General features: G+C 48.7%; 1 protein-coding gene across 7 annotated transcripts in view; it reads right to left on the bottom strand.

Annotated features, from left to right (window-relative positions):
• Positions 1–13,729: 13,729 nt before the first annotated feature.
• CYRIB (CYFIP related Rac1 interactor B) overlaps positions 13,730–23,630 on the bottom strand; it is a 146,194-nt gene continuing 136,293 nt past the window's right edge. For all 7 annotated transcript variants that reach the window (XM_039245728.1, XM_039245723.1, XM_039245726.1 and 4 more), the window contains 4 exons: positions 22,624–22,703; positions 21,118–21,244; positions 19,643–19,713; positions 13,730–14,471 (listed from right to left, as the gene is read on the bottom strand). In XM_039245728.1, coding sequence (XP_039101659.1) covers positions 14,408–14,471; positions 19,643–19,713; positions 21,118–21,244; positions 22,624–22,703 — 342 coding nt within the window. In that variant the 3' untranslated portion in view covers positions 13,730–14,407. The remainder of the gene's footprint in view (positions 14,472–19,642; positions 19,714–21,117; positions 21,245–22,623; positions 22,704–23,630) is intronic.

The raw sequence follows: 23,630 nt of genomic DNA on the forward strand, positions 1-23,630 counted from the left end.
GGAGGGAGGGAAGGAGGAAGGAAGGAGGAAGGAAAGAGGGAGGGAGGGAAGGAGGGGGAGGGAGGGCGGGACGGAGGGGGGAAGGAAGGAGAAGGTGGCAGATGAGAGTGCACTGCAAGACGTGGAAACTTCCTCAGGCCAGGCTGTGATACCAGGACCTCCTGGTCAGGCGGAAGGATCTAGTCCAGCGGGCCCTGGGCAGGGGGCCCTGGGCAGGGAGCCTGGGCACAGGAGCCAGTGGGGGCTATCGTCTCTCTCCACAGGCACACCTTCCGCTGGGCCCTGGGTGAGGGGTCCAATTTCCAGGGCCTGCGAAGGCAGGTGGGTGCCCGGCGGCAGGACCGGGCCACGCTGCCCGCAGAGCTGCGGCACCTGCCGCGAGGAGCCCTCCGAGAGCCGCTGACAGCCCCCCTCCCCCCTCCCCGGGCCCTGCAGGAGCCCGAGGACACGGTAAGGGGCCCCGCAGGCCAGACCCGGGCCTGGGGACTGCAATCCAGGAAAGAGGGGAGGCGCAGGGGAACGAGAGGCAGGAACGGGACGTGCTCCGGGTCTCGGCAGCGCCCAAGCGTGGACGGCATGGCGAGGCTGGCCCTGTGGTGACCAGGCACGGCCCTGTGCTCTCTGTTGTGTGCGACAGTCCCTGCACGTTTGCTCACTAAAGCCCAAAAGAGGGACCTGGCTCGGCACTGCTGGCACCAGAACCCAGGCTCATTCCAACCTCGCTGGCGTCGGAGGGGACGCAGGGCCAGCAGATGGGGAACAGGAGCCTGGGCGGTGGGGTGCGGGGTCGGGGCGCAGAGGGGGAGACCCGCAGCCAGTGTCTCCGGGCGCCCCCGTGCCCCTGCCCTGCAGCTGGGCCAGGCCCTGGACACTGCGGTGCTGGGACAGCTGGGGGCCCTGGGGCTGCATCCCGAGCACTCTCCGGAACCCCTCAGGCGGACCGTCGACCTCGACAGGCAGGGCCAGCCTCTGCGTTCCTGGAGCTCTCCTGGGAAAGGGGGGCGCACAGGGGCTGGGGTGGGACGAGAGCCCGGAGGGGGGGCCTCTCCCAGCAGCCCTGGTGTCCCTGCCCACACTCTCCAAGCGAGCCTTCTCCTGTCCGTCCCTGCCGCTGCCACTCGCATCTGCTTCTGTGTCCAGGCCCTGCCCAAAGGCAGCACGGAAAAGCACAGCCCCCATTTCCTCGTTTTGCCTGTGCCCCAAGTGAGGGCGAGTGGCACTCACGTCGCAGGACACTCCAGCCCTTCCTCAGCGATGATTTACGGAGCATCCACTGTGTGTCAACAAGCACTAGGAAAAACGCTCTCCTCTTTCAGTCTGCAACGCCGATACGGACAGGGAATTACCAACGGCGTGAGGGTGTCTAACAGAGGCCCTGCGCCAACCCAGAATGGAGGCAGGGCTCGCGGGATCCCCACGCTGGTGGCCGGTGGTGTGGACAGGAGCTCTGGGGCAGACAGGACAGAGGGCCTGAAGACAGGGCCGGGCCATTCAACTGTCACCTTGGGAAACTGGGATCTTCCCTCCCCAGAACCCCCTTCCCTGTATAGTTCTGGGTGAGAATCCTCCAAAAGAGGAGGCAGCATGAGATGTGGGGGCACAAGTGCAGCAGCCGATCATGTCTGAAGGCTCCATGATGGGCAGGTGCCAAAGTGCCCAGGAGATTCCCAGTGCTTCCTCCCAACTGCCAGTGCTGCTGACCAGCACGGCCTTGGCCCTGTCACCACACACAGAGAGGCCATAGTCCTTCACAGGCCTCCACCAGCTCCCCCTTGATAGTCCCCTTAGCACTGGCCTTCATGACTTTCCGCCTTGCTTCCTCCACTCCAGCCACAGAACTCTCTGTACTGTTGTTGCTTGAACACTTCAGACCTGCTTCTGCCTCAGGACCTTTGCACTGCATATTCCCTCTGCCTGGTATACTCTTCTCCCCAGATGGTCACAAGGCTAATTGTGTTTATTGTTTATCACCGGTCTCCCGCTGCCAGAAATATAAGTGCCACAAAAGCCAAGAGTTATTGCCTATATTACCCACAGGCTTGAGTCTACTGAACACATGTCTGCACATCATAGGTGCCCAACATCCATTAGTTCCCTCCCCTTGCACGGATGCCCCACGGGGCTAGAGGGATGCTGTTTCCCAGGACTGGAGCTGCATGTTTGGAGTAAGCCAGCCTGGGTTCTCCTCCCAGTTCCGCCCCGGACGGGATGAGGAACCACCATTATCCTGGCTAGTAACCACCTCACAAAGCCCTGTGTAAGGTGAAGCCCACCAGGCACCCTTCATGGATCATGTTTTAGGGAAACTGAGGGGGTGAAAGGGGTGGCAACTTACTCAAGACCACTCAGCACTTCCAGGGAAGGCTCAGTTCCCACCTTCTTGAACCTTCTAGGGAGGGATGGCCCCAGAGGTACCTAGTGGGACTTCTCTCCACTCTAGGGCTCCAGAAACCCGGCCCCTGGGCCTCCAGGGCCCACGAGGAGAGACACAGGGTGCCTCTGATGCTCAATGGCCCTCAACCCGTCTCTCAGCAGTGCTGAGTGACGCCCAACACTGCCTGCTGACCCAGTCCCCGGGCAGAGGGATCGGGCCCCAGCAACCAATGCTGGCAAGAGCCTCCAGGATGAGGTGTGGAGGGAGGACCTCTGGGAAAACATCCCAAGTGGCTCGTTGGGGGTCCAGTCCCCAGTCCCTTGAGAGCCCTTTATCAGCCCTCACTCACAGAGGGAGCACTCGCTGGCTCTGACTTCTGAGCACCCAGGCCCGTGCAGCCTTATGCACGGGTTGATTCGCCGATTATGCAGAGCCCACACCTGTGGCTCTGCCCGGGCTGAGACTACAAAGGTGAAACAGGTTCAGCCCCTCACAGTCAGGTTAAGGGACCGCACAAACCAGGGACAAGAGGCAGTGCCTACTTTAGCTCAAATAGGCAGCTGTGGCGACACCAGCAACAGGGCTCAGCAACAGGAATTCACGGACAAAAAGCCTGGGGGCAGCACAGCACGTGCAAAGGCTGGGAGCCACTAGGCAGTGTTGGAAACCAACGCCTCCAGCCGGGGCAGGAAAGGCAGTATCAGGGGTACACTACCTGGGGCTCCAATTTTGCCAAACCTCAGCTATGGTGGCAGATGCGGGAGCACCGGCCCCAGGCTCCCACCCTCAGGGTGGGTTCCATGGATGCAGGACCTGGGAGACCTGTCTCTCCGTTCCAAATGGTTCCCTGCAGGTGGCAGCATCTTAGCGCCCAGCTTTAATCAGATGGGAGGAAACAACCTTCTCTCTCCCACCGGAAGTCCTCTCAATCCCTGCAGGGTGAGGATGCAGCCCTCTCCCTGGGCCTGCTGGAGCGCTGCGGACTGGCGCTGCAGGGGCCCGGTCACCGACTAACTCATCTGGGAGCTTGAGCCGGTGCCACAGTGGTCTCTATAGGCCCCTCGCAGGGCTGCAGATGCTCGCCACCCCGGCCCTATAGCCCTCTAGGCCAAAGCCTGGGAAGGGTGCCACGGCCTCCCCCAGGTACCGGTCGTTCTGGCTCCAGGGAGCTGCTGGGAGCCCGGGGGGCTATGAGCCTCCACCAGGACTGGCTCACACGCTCCCTTCCATCCCCCTCTGGACTGGTCTCCAGACAGCGGTCACCCAGACCCGGGGGAGCGGGGGCACCTTTTAGTTTAGGGTCTCACCTTGGGCTGGGCCTGGGCCCTATCCACGGCCCCACCACGAGAGGCAGTAGAAGCTGGATGCAGGACCGCCCGTCTCCATCCAGGGCCCCACCACTGACCGCTGTGTAGCTCTGGGCAAGGTACTCCCCTCTCTGTGCCTCCTCCTCCAACATCACCCCCCTCCGAAATAGGGAGAAGAATCCCCAGCTCCGGACTGGAGCGAAGACTTAAAAGTTATACATAAAAGTACGTGGAACGGGGCTTGGCTGTCGGCTCTTACTGTGCGAGGCGCCTACTGCTAATCGTCTCGCCGGTCAGGAGGAAGCCGCAGGACCTTTCCCAGGTGAACGACGGACCCGGCAATCTTTCCCGAACGTGCGCTGCCCGCCGCCGTCCCCCCAGCCTGCTTGGCCCTCCTGCAAGAGGGAGACGGGGTGGGGGGCGGGGAGCGCGTCCCACTCCGGGCCTGGGCCTGCGCGCTCCGGCTGAGTGTCCGTGGAACCGGACGCTGGGCCCCTTCCCGTAACCTTGTGTCTGACTGTGAAGGCTGTGAGGCCACTGCCAGCATCGCCGCAGAGAAGCAGCCGAAGTATCTCTATTAAGCTCTCATTAGCCACCATGGCGGAGGCTTGTGGGCGCTGTCAAGGAGTGCGCATGCGTGTGCGTGCACGTGTGTGCGTCCGTGCGTGTGCGTGCAGTGCGCGCGCAGGGTGGGGGAAAGGCGCAGGGCGAGAAGCTGGAGACGTGACCCGCTCTGTTCTCTTTACCCGGCCGAGCTCCCCAAGCCAGAAGCAAACGCCGTGATGCGCCGGTTCTGCTCAGTCCGGGCAGTCACTGTATATGCACATTTCCACTGAGAAAACTTACCTAACAATCAAAACAATGGCCCTTATTTAAAAAAAAAAAAAAAATCTCAGAAACGTACGAACCTTTGGATCTCCAGAACTCCACTCCCCAGAGATAAGCAGTATTGACCTTTCGGTATTTATCCCTTTAGTATGTTTCCCATACATTCATACAAATCACCTTGCAGGTCAACTTGATAAATTATTTTTGTAAAGTAGCTGTTTAAAAAATGCATTACAGGGGCGCCTGGGTCGGTTAAACATTGGACTTTGGCTCAGGTCATGATCTTGCTTGGTGGGTTCAAGTCCCGAGTGGGGCTCTCTAGTGTCCGCGCAGAGCCCACGTCTGATCCTCGGTCTCCCTCTCCGCCTCTCCAACCCTCCCTCAAACATATATAAAGTTTTAAAAAAAATGCATTACATTGTGTGCATGTCATTACACATTCTCCGTACAATAGGAAGGGAGTTTTTTAAGCAAAGGGATCTTTGCAGGCCTTACACCAACCCCTGGAGTTCCAGAAATAACCTTTTGCCAGTTTGTGCATCTTCTGTTGTGCCCAAATCGCGAGTCCCCAGAGACCTCCAAGGAGCCGGCACCGATGCAAATACAATAGGGTCTTTATTACAGGCTCGAGCAGGGGCTCAGCCGCCTACCGGTGTCGTGGCAGCAAGGTAAGCCAAGAACAATAGCGAAGAGGGTTTTTAAGGAGTAAGGGATGGGGGTGTTACAGTACGTATAGCATCATCACATAAGCACCAGTTACAACTGTACAGCAGCACCCATGGTAACAGCTTTGACCATTCAGTACCTGTGAGGTGTTCGTTACTTTTGGTGGGACCCAATCATGACTTTTGAGAATCCTTTGAAAATGACCAATTATGAGATGAGTTCAAAGGGCCCACGTGGGGTTCAGGCAAGCGGTGAGAAACTGGCTAGTTTGTATAAGATAACTGTCTGCAGCTCCCAGCCTTGACTCAGACCATAGGAATGTTTTTTTGATTAGCTGACCTGAGGGCGGTCCGAGGATGGCTTTAGCCTTGAACAATCTGAGGCTTTTCCTGGAACTGGGACTGGGGCTACGTGCTGCCCGAGGGTGCTCTTAACGGAGGCCTTAATTTCAGGCTCTTCACTTCCATCTTCTGAGACCCGAGAGCTGGTGCAGCTCCTCCTGTGGGGACAGCAAGGAGGCCAGTACTGCCCCATTCTCTGCTGCCTGAGTCCACTGGTCCATCAAACCAGCCAAGCCTCTCTTTCTGCATGTTGCTCTTAGGGGCAGAGCCCCCCAGTTTTAATCAAGGAGTTGAACAGTGACAAGTACTTTTTTTTTTAAATTTTTTTAAAAATACTTTTATTTATTTCTAGGAGAGAGAGAGACAGCATGAGCAGGGGAGGGTCAGAGAGAGAGGGAGTCACAGACTGAAACAGGCTCCAGGCTCTGAGCTGGCAGTCAGCACAGAGCCCGACGCGGGGCTCAAACCCACGAACCTCGAGATCATGACCTAAGTGAAAGTCGGACGCTTAACCGACTAAGCCACCCAGGCGCCCCAGTGACAAGTACTTTCAAAGGGATTCACTGTCTACTCACATGTCTTAAGGGACATTAAATGAATCCATACGCATGGTCTGTGTGACAGTCTGCTTTCCTCTCCCGGGTCCTCACCTCCTGCAGCTGCCCAGCACCTCTTCGCACCCTGCACTGACTTCTCCTAACTCCTGCTATCTGCCTTCCATCTCCCTCTTCCTCCTCATGCATCCTCCCCACTCTGAGCCTCATGATACAGATTGGCCTGTCTTCTGTCTTTGCAAGAACCCCTCCTCTGCAAAAGCAGGACATCCAGAGGCAATTAACGGATTCTCTCTTGTGGGCTGGCCGACATAATACAAACGTTGTTCCGTAATGCATGTATTTTTAAACGCAATTTTCCTGAAAAGTAACTTTCGCCTGAATTTAGAAGTGATCATGATTTGAACCAACAATGTACTAATTAAATCAAACTAGTTCTAGAAAGTGAAGGTTCTATCATCATCATCTAAGATGGAAAAAATAATGGAACGTACACCAAGGGGTCCGAAACCAATAGATTTGTAATCAACATTGGTTCTATCAGGAGCGTGAACTTAGGCGACTTTCTTACCCTCTCGGAATTTGTTTCCCCTCCTGGAAAACAAGGGTAAAAACATCTCCATGTTGGAGAACATCATCAAGAAGATGTGACCACCAGTTGATCTGTGAGCTGCACCCAGGCACTCCGAGTCTCCTCAGCTCACCCCCTGTCCTTGGAATGTGGCTGCTGCTTGCCTTTCCTGCTTCCAGAGACCGCTCCAAGGGCACAGCCTTCAGATGGTGATGTGGTGTTGAAAACACCTGCCTGTTGTATATGTGACTGAGCACAGTTGGGGCCTCTTTATAAACTTTTAAGATTTGGAGGCAGGTACAGGAATCCATTTGTCTTGCTGCTGCCAAAGACACTCCTCGTATGTAAGTTCCCTTTGCTGTTATTAAAACTGCCACCTGCTTGGGGCGCCCGGGTGGCTCCGTTGGTTAAGGATCCTATCATGATTTCGGCTCAGGTCATGATCTCACGGTTCGTGGGATCCAGCCCTGCATCAGGCTCTGCACTGACAATATGGAGCCTCCTCGAGATTCCCTCTCTCCTCTCCCTCTGCCCCTCCCTCACTTGTGCGCGTGTGTGCTCGTGCTGTCTCTCCCTCTCAAATTAAGTAAACATTAAAAAATAAGTAAATAAATAAACCTGCCACCTAGCAGCCTGGAGTGGGCTGCCACTTTCTCAGCCCTCTCCCTGCTCTCCAATTACAGGGGCCAGTTTCAGATCACACCGAGGCAGCTCGGGCTCCTGGGAGGGTTGTGAACCATCGCTCCACGAGTCTGTACCCCTTTAGCAGAGTGCTCACATACAGTGGCTCCAGATCATTTTCCTCCCTTCGTAGGACTCTCGAGAGCCCATCCTAACAGCGCCCACAGGATGGCCTTGTCTGAAGTCCTCTTTCAGGCAGCTAAGTCAGAGTCTCTGGAGCTGTTAGCTTGTGGCCAGCAGAGGAGGCGGGAGGGGTGAGCTGCCTTGTAGCCATGGGGACTGAAAGAAGTGACTCTCTGGCAGGGTGCCTCATCTGCATTTGACCGTCCCTGTGCAGCTCACAAGGGAGCACACAGGGCACAGCCCAGAGGCCAGTGTTGCCTTAGTAGCTTCTCCAGGTATGAGGTGGGACCTTAGAAATAGGAAAAATGGGTCATAAAGCCACTGACAGGCAGAAGGGGGACCAGAACCCATACATGGGCATCTTTCCCCTACCCAAACCCTTCTGTCCACCCTCCCTGCCCCTCCCACCTCCCAACCTCTCACTACCAAATGCTTCTGGAGAAATACTCCCCCAACTGGGCCAACGGGGGCTGGAATCTCAGGGCAGAAGCCCTCAACCAATGAAAGATACTAGTGTGTACGGAGTTAATTTCTCCACTCCTGCAAAATATGCTCCATTCACTTCTTTCCCACTTCCTTTCCAGGTGTTCAGGCATGAAACTAGGATCATTCTTGACTCCATTCTGCTGGCGCCGCCTGGAGCTCTCCTCAAACCACCAAATCTGTTTCCTTCTCACCATATCCGCTCCAACGACCTGCCATTATTTCTTGCCTCAACTAATTAATTGTCTCTTGCGATTGCTTAACTCCTCTCCCTGCTTCCTCTGTCTTGCCTCATCTCAATCTGTCCTTGGCATGGCAGTAAGAGTTAAACCTTATCAAATATATCAGTTTACGTCACTCCTCACTCCAAGCCCTTTGATGACTCAGAGAAAAAGCCAAAGTCTTCTGGTGGCCTCTCTGGCTTTATGTGATGTGACCTCATGGCCCCTCTGACCACGTCTCCCTCCCTGGCTCCTTCTGCTCCTCACTCTTCTGCTTTGAGGCATCTGCGCTTGCTTTCAGCTCCGTCTGTCTGGAACACCTTTCCCCAGATACCCTCACTGCTGACTGCCTCCCCCCCTTCAGTTGTGGCTCACATGTTATCTCCTTAATGAGACCTCCCCTTGCCCACCTATGAAATTGCAAACTACTCTGTACCACAGCACTCCTAATCTACCTTAATTTTCCCATAGCTTAGAATCTTCAACTGTATTGTATAGTGATTGAAATCAATCTAGAAATTGATTACATCTAGACACTGGGAATACAGCAGTGCAAGGAACAGACTTGACCATCTGGTGTGTGACATGGGCCCTAAACAAAAATTTCACAGTCACTTTATTAACTCCCGCCGTGATGAGTGTTATGCAGGAGACTGCCCACACTGGTTGGGGGAACCCAGGGCCTCCTCGGAGCTGAACATGCCCTCGGACCCCACTTTGGTCAAGCACATTGCTCAATAGCATGACTTTCCCCGTGTCACCGACAACTCGTGTGCTACTCTGGGAGAGATGTCTGAGGGCAGGGGACGAAGGATAAAGATGTGGCTAGGCCTCCTGTTGTTGTGGCCCTTCAACAATGGAAGATGGGTGCTGGTGGATAAATACTCCCCTTGTCTGCCTCCAGAAGGACAGAGCTGAGGGGCTTTCTACAAAATCCCCAGAGGGTCAGGGGCACGGAATCCCAGCTTTGAGAACCCAGCCTTGTATTGGCTTTCCCCCCAGGCCTGTTTCACTTTGCCCAGCCCACTAGTTGGGCTCGCTGGGACCACCTGCCGAAATTAACTACCGGCAGCACACAGCCCCTGCTCACGCTCTGCTTCCCGTGGAAACCCCAGGCTAGAACATGTTCAGTGGTAAGAGCAATGGAGACAAAAATAGAGGAAGGGAAGTGAGGAGGGTCTGGGACTCGGTCGTTCTGAATAGCAAGGGTCAAGGCAGGCCTCACTGGAGGGTTACGTGTACACAGAGAACATGGCCCATCCATAATCTGACACAGGGACCTGCCATCTCAAAGGACTTGAGACAACGGGTGATGTGTGTACAAGGCTTATCCTCACACCGTTGTTTACAAGTTTGAAAACCGAGTCCATCAAACAAGGGCATGGTTAATTATGGCACATCCATACAATGGAATACTGCCCAGCATTCAAAAATAATGAAGACGCTTTTCACATAATAATATGCAAATAAAGCATGGAATAGTTCATGTAAGAAGTTCCATTTGGGGGGACCTGGGCGGCTCAGTCAGTTAAGCATCCAACTTCGGCTCAGGTCATGATCTCACCATTCATGAGTTCAAGCCCTGTGTCAGGCTCTGTGCTGACAGCTCAGAGCCTGGAGCCTGCTTCGAACTCTGTGTCTCCCTCCCTCTCTCTCAAAATAAACATTAAAAATTAAAAAAAAAAAAAAGTTGCGTTTGGGTGAAGAGATGGCAGACTAAAAGTGGATGACAAAATCTGAACCCAGTCTATCTCACTTACAAAAGCCATACTATTGCTCCTACAACCACATTATTTAGGAATTTCCTCCAAAAGAGTTCTTGAAAAATCCTGGGTTTTTGTGTCAACACACTATTCAGACCACAAAGTGGAGAATATACACCAATATGTGCTTTTGCTGTGACTTCTTCTGGCCCAACGCCCTCTCTAAACATCCAGAACACGGTGCCTTCCTCCATCAAGGCCCATAGGCATCCATCGTTACAGGGCTAGGACACAGTCCAAGTGGGCTCCGTGGGGGTACTTAGTATTTCCAGACATAAAGATGTGATTGTGAACATGCTGACTGGAACAATCTATCAGTATACTGGAGCTTGATGTTTAAAATAATTGTGTTGCTAGTTATCATCTCAAATAGGCAGTTCATCAGCTGTCCATTTAGAAAACCAGCACTACCACGTAGTTTATCTTTAAGGGGTTCATTAAAATTGTACAGGTTTGGGGCACGTGGGTGGCTCAGCTGGTTAAGCGTCCGGCTTCGGCTCAGGTCATGATCTCACAGTTCGTGGGTTCAAGCCCCGCATCGGGCTCTGTGCTGACAGCTCAGAACCTGGAGCCTGTTTCAGATTCTGTATCTCCCTCTCTCTCTGCCCCTCCCCTGCTCACTCTCTCTCAGAAATAAATAAAACATTAAAAAAATTTATTTTTAATTATACAGCTTTGCCCAGCACCCTCACTGACTGAGGCAGAGCTGGTACCACCGACTACTCTAGAATCAACAGGAAACCCTACACGTTAATGGACAGCACACCGGGAATAGGCTGCATTGCTCTTTTTAATACAGTTGAATATCATGATAGTCCTAATAAAATGGACGGTGAGCACTTCAGGTACATATAGGACACGGCAGGCATTATCTAGTATAATCCTCAGGGTCACTGGAGAGGGTAGGTATCTCGCCTATTACCCACTTTGTAAATGAGGACAGACTCACCCAAAGCCACACCGAGTTAAACTCAAGTCCAGCAACTCTGAAGTCTGTGCTGTGACTGTTCACATTCCCACAGCCTTTTGCAGATGGTATATACAGACATGTACATATGACGGGGAACCAAACGTTACAGAGATTTTGCCTCAAATCTCTCATTTTACTGAGGAGGCAGAGTTCCAAAATGATGTGGCTTGGGTTTCCTCTTAATGCCCAGATCTTTCTAGTCCATCTTCTGTGATCACATTGTACTCTACACAACTTAAAATATGCTCCGTAAGGGACTATTTACTAAGAATTTATGGAATTGAAGTTACCGGACCCTCAAATGGAACCAGAATGGCATTTTTACGCAAAAAACCTAGATTTGAGCACAAGTGCTAATTATCTTTATGACAAGTCTAAAATACTTGGAGCAATCATAAAATAGTCCAGAGTGCTGTTTAATCCATATCTGTAAGGGGGAAAACAGCCGACTCAGATGTTCTGCTCATCCAACTGAGGGCTGCAGAAATGCGGCAGTGGGTGCACTGGATACTTAATATCGTGAATGAAAGAGGCTCAGGCATTGACCCACGAGTAGAGATACTGAGCAGAGCTGTGTTTTAGAGGAACGGGGTAGGGGGTAGGAGGTGGGTCAAAGGACGCTGGCTTCAATTCACCTACCCAGAGCAGGGTCACTCCTCCCTCCAGTGTGCAGGGCAGACCCTGCTGATTCATCCTCGCCGTCTTTCTCGAGGTGCCCATGGCCAGTCCCACAATCCTCCATTGTAGGACAGGCCCTACGAGTAAGAGATCAGACTTGGTGGGTGGGAAGTTGCCTATCTGTTCCCTCTGACCATCTGAATGGCAACGAGCAGACTTGGAATTAAATCCACGGCAGCAGGGATGGCTCCTTTCCTCACACTGTAGCCCTGCACTTCCCGGACACCAGGTTCTCCAACAAACCTGCTCTTCTAACTGGTGGAGGGGGGTTGGCAAACTCCTGCAAAGGGCCAGGTAGTAAATATTTCCGCCTCCGAGGGCCATTTGGTTTCTGTCACAAGAATTCCATTCTGCTGTTGGGGAGCAAAAGGAGCCAAGAATAAGACGTAAACAAATGAGTGAGTAAACGAGTGACGCTGCATTCCAATACAATTTTATTTATGGACAGTGGAGTTTGAAGTTCACATACTTCACCCATGCCACGGTTTTTCCCAACCTTTTAAAAACGTAAAAACTACTTTCAGTTCACAGGCTGTACAAAAATTGGCGGTGGGCGGATGGGCCCACAGACCAGTTTGCTGGCTCTGTGTCTAGAGTCAGGGGTTGTTCTACTTATTCTCCAGGACGCAGAGCGTGCAGCGTGCTGGCTGCAAGGGCCAGAGCAGTGTCACTTTGTCTAGTCCGGGGGCGTCATGACTTATTTGTACGCATTCACTCCATTCGGGCATTCACTGGGCTTCCACTCAAATCTGGGGACTGCGCACGATCTTGGGGACACGGAGGGAGAAATCAGATGTGGCTCTGCTCTTGGGTTCTCAGAGTCAGAAAAGGTACCCACAGGGTGCAGTCGAGTACCAGAGGTGCTTGACGAGACGCCCGCGTTAGATTCCCAGGGCTGCCACGGCAAAGGAAGACAGAGCAGGTGCTTTGAAACACAGGATTATGTTCTCTCACAGTCCTGGGGACCAGGAGTCTGAAAAGTGGGCTGGGTCTTTCTGGCGAAGGGGGGCTTCTCGAGGGGGAATCTGTCCCAGGACTCCCGGCTCCTGGCAAACGGCAACAATGCTTGGCTCGGTTCCCTAGCTTGTGGATACGCGGCTCCAATTCACCTCCATCTTCACAGGGCCTTTCGTTGTGTCTGTTTCCCCTTCTTTTCTTTTCTAAGGATTTGTCATTCGATTTAGGGCCTACGTGAATTCAGGATAGTCTCCTCTCCAGGTCCTTAAATTAATTCTATCTGCAGATACCCTTTTACCAAATAAGGTTGTATTTTCAGGTTGTGGGTCGACATATCTTTTCAGTGGAGCCACTATTTAACCCATTTCAATACTCTTAGAAGACTGGGGTTAAGGTTACCCAGAAGGCTTCATGAAGAAGGTCCCACAAGCTGCTGCTCATCAAGTGGACGTGAGGGAGGAAGGGAGGGAGGGCACAGCAGACTCAGGGACCCGCCGGAGTTAGGGAGGTATGACGGGGCAAACAACTTATCTAAACTGCAGGCAGCTGAGGCCAGGAGAGCATGAGATGAAGGCCAGGAAGGTGGGCAGGGATGCCACCATGGTGCCATGGGCATCAGGATCTGACACTGTTAATAAGCCAGAAGGACCTGAAGGAAGCCTCTGGGACTCTCTTCCACACTTGACCCCTTCAGTCGCACCAGAGCTCACATACTCCGCAAACCACCAGCCCAGCTAGACAACGCCACCTTCAAGCTGCTTCTCCCAATCAGCACATTTCGATTCCATGATTAAGGTTTTATGATATTAAAACAACAAACACCCTCGTTTTCTACCGCCAGGGAGTCAAGGTCTTTGGCTTCAAGTTCCTCTTAACTCCCTCTGCTCCCAGCGTGGAGGCCTGTTCCTCCCTCTACCCTCTTTGCCTCCTGGGGCTTCCCTCTCACCCCTGGGAACCGTGAAATCGAGCAAACGTAGTTTTCCTTCTATTACTATCACCCATACAAGGGTAAATCAGGAATAAAAGGCAAGCTAACGACCAGATCCCTGATCTTAACTTTGTTTAGCAAAATTTTAAAAGCAGTTAACAACGTAGACAAAAATGAAGAAAAAGACTATTAAAAACACCCAGCCCAGCTCTCCCCTAAAAGAAAGGGACATTATGTGTGTACGCGTTTCAGAAGCCTAAAAACAAAATACCAGTAAACCAAGCCACATTAGAAAAATGAAAGCTGATTTTTATTTTATCATCAACAGCCATTCTTTAAACATGAACATGCATACGTAATATTCTACGCACACATCACAGTTTTTAACGTTAGTTAATAAAGGTTAAACACACAACATACATCCTTACAAAAAAAGTCAAAATGCAAACTTAAAACTTTAAACAAAAGTCTTACTAATTTAAAAAAAGTTTGTGTTGGGTACCATTTGTACAACACAGTTAATTTAAACATTTTCATTTTGGCTGCACAGGAAAAAAGCGGCAGTAGAAAATAAAGTCGTTGAGGGTTTTTAAATAGCAGAATAGGCAGTTTTGCCATGCAGGAGAAGCAATATTAAATATTAGTTTTCAAAAAAAATCCACATTTAAAAATATTTAGTTCAAGTCACAGAATTTTCTTCTCAGTAGAGACCCCAATGCGATGCGGAATTAGCTGCCTTAGATGGCCCGTTCGAAAGGACAGCGTCCCTTCGGAGTAGAACTTTACTGGTTTTGGCACAGAAAAGAAGTCTTGGGAACAAGAACGTGATTAAAAAAGAGGCGGAGGAACAGAGGAAAGAAAGGAAACGCAGGAGTACATGATCGTAACTGCAATCACTACAAACTGTGCACTCTCGGCCAGCGCAGAATACTGCCTTCCGTCCGCAGCAGGCGCCGCGGCTGCTACTGCAGCATGGACCGGATTTGCTTGGAGGTAGTCTCATCATTCAAATGTTTTGTCGTGTACCTGACAGGGGAGAACAGCATTTTAGGGAACTCGGAAACCACGACCTACCGCGGGTTCTAGAATTACCACAAGCTGGGCAAAGAGGCAAAAATCTCTCACAGAATCTTGTGCCTTCTCGTTCCAGCTTCTGCGTGTCCAGGCTCCGCCCTACTTCGCCTCCCTGACCTCCTTTTATACAGCTTGTCCGCTAGCTCTGTAACTAAGGTAGAACCGCCCTGTTGGAACGATCCAAATTCTAAAAGAAACAATTAGATGTACCTTCTCACTCGAGGAAAACAGCTGTGGCAAATGCAGCCTGCGGCCCAATCTAGCCCGCTACCTATTCTGCATGGCCTGTGAGCTAAGTGTATTTTTACACTTCTACTTATTTTATTTTAAATGTTTATTTTTGAGATAGAAAGAGACAGAGCACGAGGGACGAATGGGCAGAGAGAGAGAGGGAGACACAGAGTCTGAAGCAGGCTCCAGGCTCTGAGCTGTCAGCACAGAGCCCGACGTGGGGCTCAAATACACAAACTGTGAGATCATGACCTGAGCCAAAGCTGGAAATTTACCCGACTGAGACACCCAGGAGCCCCCATTTTTATACTTTTAAATGAATGGGGAAAGAAATCAAAAGAATAATATTTCAAGTTAATGTGGAAATTACATGAAATTTAAATTTCAGTGTTTTTATAAAAAGTTTTAATGGAACACAGCCATATGCGTACTTCTCACTGAAGTATTCTCTCTGGTCACCTTCTTGCCCCGATGGCAGACTTGAGTAGCTGTGACAAGAAACCATGTAACCCCAAATCCTAAAATGTCTGTTTGCTCTCCAGCCCTTCAGAGAGAAAGGCCGGCCCCCATTCTAGTCTGTAGCTAAGCTCAACTACCACAGCTCCAACGGTCACATCCCAAAATGTCTCCATTCCTGAAGTGCCTTATTTCCAGGCAGACATGTTTTGCTATATAAGCATCTAAACACAAGGAAAGAATCATGAAGAGTGATTATTATTTTATGAGAAGAGTTCCTATAGGAGCCCTTTAATAGCCAAAATTCAGTAAATGAGCTACTATGTTTCTGGCACTGTTCCAGGAGCTTACAACGTGGCTTAGACAATGGACAGTAACACACTCACACGAGGGGCAAAGGAAGAAAGTACTAGATGGGGCCTTAGATGCCGGGCAAGCCCAGCTCACAAGGACGCTGAAGGCCGCGGTGAGGAGTTGTGAGTCATTAGAAGTGCAGTGAAAGCCAGGGGAGGACATTAAAGAGGGCAGCGACGTGCGACTTTATGTTGTAGAAGGACAGCTCTGGCCGTTGAGGAAGAACCAGAGGGAGCAGAGGCACAGCACAGACCAACCACGCGGCTGTGCCAGGGGCCTCAGTGAGAGAGGCCGTGGCCTGGGCCAGATGGGCAGCAACGGAACAGGGGCCCAAGGCCTGAATGGGGGACATATTTTGGAGACAATTCACACAGAGCTTAATTCTTGATCAGCTAATCTGGCTTGTGAGAATTTCACATATTATCTTTAAGGATTATATAATTAAGCAAAGTATACACAGACGGCCTTTGTGTGTTCAAGAAATTTAAACCCAATTCTTGTTAGTTTGGTTTCAAATCAATTGAAAACCCGAAGAAAGTATCTGAACTCAAATCCTTGGAGAGGTAAAGACACACACACGAACTGATTAAGCACCTGATCCATCCTCTACAATGTTGCCTAGAAGGCACTTCCCAACTGCTCGCACACTCCTGAAGAGACACCCGAGCACCCGGCACGGGATAGGCGCTCCATGAAGATTTGCGGAAGGAAGACGAGAGAGCAAGCAACCACGGGAAAAAAATCCATGAAGGATTATTTACATTAAGTGGGAAGTGATGTGGCCAAGACTAAAGCTTTCTGTTTTATTTTCCAAGTACAGATAAAGTATCTACAGCTACACATAAGCCTCCTGACGTCAGGAAGTAAAAATGTTCAACATCCCTGTCTTCATTTCCATCTTCCCCTTTCCTTCCCAGGGGAGAGGACTCCCGACGGGCACACCAGCATCTGTGCTCCGAGCAGCTGTGCGCGTCGCTGCTCAGCAACGTTGTGACAGCGGACGCCTTCTGCGGGATGGGAGCGTGCACTCGCAGCGCTCCCCCCAGCCTCCCCCGAACGGGGCCAACTGCAGGGAGGTGTCCCGTCACCACACTGCTACCAAGAAAAGGCCTGTAACACCGATCATGCGTGAAAATGTATGGACACACATGGGATTATCTCACTTTGTGCATAACAACCGGTTCCTTTCCAGGTGCGTATAGCTTTTCTACTGAAGAAAAGCAACTATTATTGATCTTTACTCTGAACTTGAATAAAGACAGCAGTTATGTAACATTGAACCTTAGGAGCCCTAGCTCTCTCTCACGATCAAGGGACTTGGTTCCATGGCTCCACCTACTGAATGTAGACATGACTTGCTGCTTCCCTGTAATCACATGCTGTAAGCTGGAGGCACCAGGTAATTCCTACAGAAAAACACTCCAAATAAATAGCATATTATGTGTTGTGCAATTAAAACTTAAAATTTTTGGGTTAACCACAGTTGGCTGAGGAACATGGTGGGGTGAGCCTCTCTAGTAAAGCAGCTACTCAGAAAGTAATTCCACAGAAGTGTCTTCCATTTTGTAAAGGTTTAATTACCAATGAACATTTGCATTGCATTTCGGGGATTACAAAAACACTTTTGACACAGTAACTCCTTTGCTCTAAATGAAGCACATTAAGGGCGAGGGTGATGTAGTCTGAGCAATGTTTCTCAAAGTACCAGCATTACATCAGCCAGGGTGTTTACTTATAAAAAGAGGTGCCTGGGCCCCACACCAGACCTTAGAGAGAGTCCCTATGGGTGTGGTGACCTGGGAATCTGCATTTTCATTTCCTTGCCAGTTACTCCAAAAACACTCCAGGGTTCAATCACACAGGAACCCTATGGCTCAATGGTACAGCATCAAGCATATGGGATGTTAAGAATGAAATCCTGAACGTGAAGACAGATTCCAACATTGATTAATCACCTATATAATCAGTAAGTCTCTCAAGAGCTCAAGGTAACGGTACAATGGAGACATCGCCCTCACCTCACATCCATCACCTACCTCACAGGGCTGTGGTTAAGGTTAGATAGAGTCATACAGATGAAACCACGCTGTAAACTTACAGGGCTGTAAAACTGCCCCTCACTGTGACCACAACTACAAAACATCAAGTACACCAATGAACCTGAGGAAACCTCCAGGTGGGAAAATGAGAACCAGCCACAAAACACATCCACCAGGAATAAAAACGGTTCAAGAGTTATCTCTGCAACAAAACCTTCCTCTTCTACTTTCCATTAGGATCCGCAAAGAAAACTGAAAACCCTCAATGGTGCAAACCAGACTGGTGTGTGCAAGACATCAACCCCACCTCTCACTTAGCCCCACAGCCCAACGCTGCCCAAATTCTAGAGTGGAAGAGAATGAACTACCTTCAAATATTGAAAAACAAAAGCAAACTCTGAGTCTTAAAATTAATGTGTGGACCACTGTCCCTTCAAAGTAAAGAAACAACACCAAACCCTGCTAGCCTTCAAGTCCCTCTCCCTTTTCAAAACTGGTCTCCCGTCCCTGGTGGCTTTGGAGTCTGACCATAAGAGTCTTGGGAGAAAAACCAAGCTGAGACTGGGACCCAGAGGGTTTTCAGAAAGGGATCAAGTAGAAACGGTTCACAACACCACGATTTTGGGTGACACCAATGAGGTTCACATTGTAAAAACCTCCAGAGTAAAAAACGCCCAACAGTTGTGGCTTCTGATAGACTTACGGTTGAAAGAGCTTGACATTATGAGGGTTTTTATTGTTATATGATGTACATCCCTTAATCTTTCTGATGTTTGTTTAGAACAGACTCCCTGTGTTCAGGCACTAACTGCTTACAGAATATTTCTTATCATCTTAATGAAACCCTTTGACGGTTCGTTCCATGCAGCTGAAATGACACAGCGCAGATTCTGCTTTACGATGTACCAAGTGGGACTAAATACTCAACAGGAATGACCTGCTGTCTCATAAAACATGTGAGAAATTTAATACTGAATTGGACATCATTTTTGTGTATCGTGTGGACTGTACTGAAAAGCAAAGATGGCTTGTGACCTCAAAAAGTTTCTATACGGGCGCCTGGGTGGCTCAGCCGGTTAAGCGTCCGACTTCGGCTCAGGTCATGATCTCACGGTTTGTGGGTTTGAGCTTCGCGTCGGGCTCTGTGCTGACAGCTAGCTCAGAGCTTAGAGCCTGTTTTCAGATTCTGTGTCCCCGTCTCTCTCTGACCCTCCCCTGCTCACGCTGTCTCTCTCTCTCCGAAATAAATAAAAACATTTAAAAAAAAAAAAGTTTCCAACTCCTGATCTTGGGGTCCTGAGTTCAAGCCCTACATTGGGCCTAGAGCTTACTTAAGAAAAAAGAATCCTGCCTTAAAAAAAAAAAATTCCAGCATTCTTAGGAGCTACAATAGCTAAATCATGTAGTGTAAGCAAGACATCAAATAATAACAGCTTTGTTTTCATTATAAGAAATTCTATAAGAAATAGACAAAAGTAACAAAAATATTTGTGAAAACAGAAATATTATTACACTATATTAAGGGGAAAGAGGTAAGAGGTAGTTATAGAAGGGTTTGTAGAGCATTACATTTGTAAAAAGAGAAATATCACCGAACTTCGACTACCTACAAATGCAAAGAAAAAACTGTGGAAGACTATATACCAAAATATTAACAGCAGTTTATTTCAAAATGGTGAGATTATGTGATTTCCTTCTTTTGCTTTAAATTTTCCTATTTTGCTGAGTTTTATTTACAATTAGCATGGTTTACTTTCATTAAAAAATAAACATCCCAAGTGGAGCAAAAAATGAAAGCCAAAATCTTTAGCAAAGAAATGAAGCTGCTATTTTTATCTGTGCTTGCACACCACACACACACACACACACACACAAACACACACACACACTCTTTATTGTAAAATATTGCAACCAAAAACTTAAACACAAGGTTACCAATAAGTAAAATGATATCTGCACATTTCTAACACATACATATTTATATCCTTTGTACTATGCATATTTTGAAGCACTTACATATATTTGTTCTGTACATATACACACCTGAGAGCATTTAGAAGACCTTCTACACTATTGGGAGGTTGGTCCTTAAGAACTTTGATACAACCTTTCATCTAAGGAGAAGAGGAAATGGAAAAGGTAAAAAAATGAGTTTTCTCAAAGAACACTCATTATCAAAACAATAGTACTTAAATCAGCACCACAACTATGGAACTCAGGAGAAATTACATCCTAGAAATGTCAACATCATCACTGCTAGAACAGGGGGAAGAAATCTACCCAAAGGTTATTTTCAGTTTCTCAAACAAAACTTTTCAAGAACCGAATAGGAATCAGCGTGCACACTAACTAATGAGGAAACTACAGGCTGACTAAGGGAAGACTCCCGGAGAAGGTGTGCGGCAGCCTCGGAAAGGACGGGACCGACAGGCTGCCAAGCGACAGAGGCGCCTTTCCAGGCAAACACCCCGACAAAAATAATAAAGTTTATCACACGCCGAGGACAGAATCTTGAGGATTCACAGGGGAGTTTACAGAGAGCCCCGCAAGCCAGGAGGACTCATTTCGAACTGAATGGGTAGGGACCTTGTTATGGGCCATTAGAAAGGGAGCAGCTCAGTGTAGACGGTATGTAAAGATAGACGAGCTGAAGATTGTGAAAACGTAGAACACAGTATTCTACAGCTTTGGAAGCCATGGAGATGTGGATTCAAAATCCCACTATCATTCACTGGCAATTATACTACGTAACTTCCCTAAATTTTAGATTATCTATTTGTAGAGGGGGGATGACATCTACATCCTAGGAATATTTTCAGAGGTAAGTGGGAAACAAGCATAAATTTCTTAGGACACAGTTTTCACTCAATAAATGTTAACCCGTTTCTCTTTACAGAGGATGGACATGAATAAAGAAAGGGAGACTGGCTGGCAGTAAGTAATCTAGACACGAAATGCTGAGAGCCTCAACTATGAAAGGGAAACTGGAAGACCACTCTCACCAAACACTGGTTATAATTCTGATGAACCAGATGCGACTAGGGGAGAAATTACAACAGAGGAACCAAGGGAGCTACTTTATTCCTAATATAAACTTGTGTAGAGAGAAGCAAAGCTGACATCCAGATGAGAGCCACAAATTACTATGCCTGGGAGGGAGGAGAAAAATATGTATTCTATTACATAGTCTTTTTCCACTGGAGCACCTCTACTGACTTTCTCTATACATATGGAAATAAATCTTTTGTTTGAAAGGGCCTTTGGTCAAAGAATGAAATTTCTGATGTCTGATTATTTACACTGCCCACCAGGCAAAAGGACCGCGGCGAGTTCGAGGTCCAGCTGTCCTCCGTTCTGCCGCACTCGTGCATGGCTATAAACCAGGCCACACGATACGAGAGCAACAGAATCTGTAAAACTAAGGTCTGTGACAGAGTCATCCTGCAGCTCTTTACAGAAAAGCCTACCATTTCCCCTTATGGAAATGGTTGAAAATCAAGTAAAGCATTATAACTTACATCAATTTTTGAAGTTTTGGCAAATGCTCCCACTGGATGTACGTGGTCATAGAGTATGATGACACCCACCATTACCCTCAAGCAGAACGACACTGTCTCTTCATTTGTAAATCTGCTTCTGTATTCCCTGCAGGGTAGAAAAGATACGGATCAGGGGGGAGGCCCATCGTCACTTAAGGAGTCAATTCAACTTCCAGCTGATGCTGAAGGATGTACCCTGTTGATCTGTAAAAGGAATGCTAACTTACGCCCTCCTCTCTCCACTGTGAGAATCCCAGAAGTGAGGTTGGTAGAATGGTGGTCACTTACGTATTCTGATCTCTATATGCACCCTCCTTGGTCTATCACCCCTTTTGCTTGGCAGAGATGAGGCAAATTTAGAGAAATGAAAGCCCCAAAGTAACAGCTTTAGGACAGGTGCTTTACTGTTACTACCAAAGGCTGTTACTACCAATACGATAGGAAAAAAATCACTCGCTTAATAAAGCAATATGTTGGCTATTTAGAAGCTAACTTATTAACCAAAATATTGCATTATTGTATTACTGCATTCTAATTTTACTAAAAATTCAATCATATTCTCTCATTTGGGAAAAGGAAAATAGAACTCTGGCTCTGCAGAAGACAGCAAGACCTGGCAGAGAGTGTCCAAACCAGGCTAGGGCTACCCAGGAACATGGGTGGGGTTGACCGCTGAGCTAGAATCCCTTCACTTCCCAGGAGCTCACTCCCCTAGATGATGATGATGATGATGATGATGATGATGATGATGGTGGTGATGGATTGTGGCCTTTCCACTTCATAACGCTTCCCAGTAAGATGATGTGTGTAATAGCGCTTTGGAAAATGAAAAGCTCTACAAAAACAAGTTATCTAATAAAACCATATGTCATTCAGGAATCCAGGAGGGATCCTTTGTGCCTGTTGATAAGAAAATCCAGCCAGAAAACACAGTGGAACATATGATAAATGGCTTGAAAGTGAAGGTAAACCCAGAAGAGAATTCGGATTAGTGTTGGATAAAAAAAATACAGACTATGAATTAATACTGAGGGGCACGGATAAGGAGAAGAGTTTGCAGCTTTTCATTTTCCAAAGCACCATTACACACAGCAGCTGGTTGGAAAGCCTTTTCAAGTAAGAGGGCAACAATTCATCTAGCAAAGGGCAAGGTTCCTCACTGAAAAGGAGAGAATGCTTAATGAGGAGCATAAACAAAACACCAAAGCTCTTCCCCCACCTCCTGTAAGAGCACCAGAAAATTCCCCATCCTGAAGAGTCTAAGTTATAAGTTAGCCTGACTGGCCTTAGGCACCTGAAAACCCACTGTACTTTCTACTCAAACCAGAAGTTATGTTATGCTTCCAAATTATCTTAATACTGTTCATATATTAACACTGGATCCTTCAGATATACTTAATCCCCACCTTCCAAAGAAGACACGTTCACATCCAGACAACAATTTCGGTAGGACTGTTAGAGTGAAAAACATCAGCTAATACTCACGGTGTTTCGAGCATGACTCTGCATACACTAGCCATGGTGCTTAGACAATCTGTGGTATTTTCTATTGGTAAATTTTTATTCTGTAAAAGTACATAATGAAAAAAAGTGAAAGTGATATTATTACTAAAGTGTAATTTAAAACCTAGCACAATGGGAAAAACTGACCACTTTAAAATTTGGTTCCTACTCCTAATTTTTAAAAAAATGTGCAAGATTCCAGGTACTGTTCTGAGCTCTAGGGATACACCTAAGAGCTAGAGAACTGAGACCTTGTTCTTCTGAGAGTCGCTTCCATTCTGGCTGAGTGGAAACAACCACTACATGCAGCCAAGGCCCCACAGGCCATGAGGTACGGGGAATTTGTCCTAAGCCTACTGGGAAATCACTGGAAACACTTAAAAAGATTTTTTTTAACATTTATTCATTTTTGAGAGAGAGAGAGAGACAGAGAGAGAGAGAGACAGAGAGGGAGTGGGGAAGGGGCAGAGAGAGAGGGAGACATAGAATCCAAAGCAGGTTCCAGGCTCTGAGCTGTCAGCACAGAGCCCGACACGGGGCTCGAACTTACAGACGGTGACATCAAGACCTGAAGTCAGACACTTAACTGACTGAGCCACCCAGGCGACCTGGAAACACTTTAAACAGAGGAAGAAAGGTATCTGGTTTTTAAAAAGATCACTGGGGTGCCTGGGTGGTTTAATCAGTTGAGCATCCTTTGGCTCAGGTCATGATGTCATGGTTTGTGAATTTGAGCCCATCAGACTCTGTGCTGACAGCTCAGAGTCTGAAGCCTGCTTCAGATTCTGTGTCTCCCTCTCTCTCTAACCCCCTCCCCTGATCACACTCTGTCTGACTCTCTCTCTCCCTCTCAAAAATAAACAAACACTTAAAAAAAAAAAGATGATTACTTGGCTGCTCTTTGAAGAAAGGACCATAGGCGCAGCTCTTCCTGCCCCTGGGTCCAGTTGCTGTGCTTTAATGCAGAAAGGACCATAGCGGGGCCAGAG

Source organism: Hyaena hyaena, unplaced genomic scaffold (genome assembly GCF_003009895.1).
Source record: "Hyaena hyaena isolate Hyena2069 unplaced genomic scaffold, ASM300989v1 scaffold_268, whole genome shotgun sequence".
Lineage (NCBI taxonomy): Eukaryota > Metazoa > Chordata > Mammalia > Carnivora > Hyaenidae > Hyaena > Hyaena hyaena.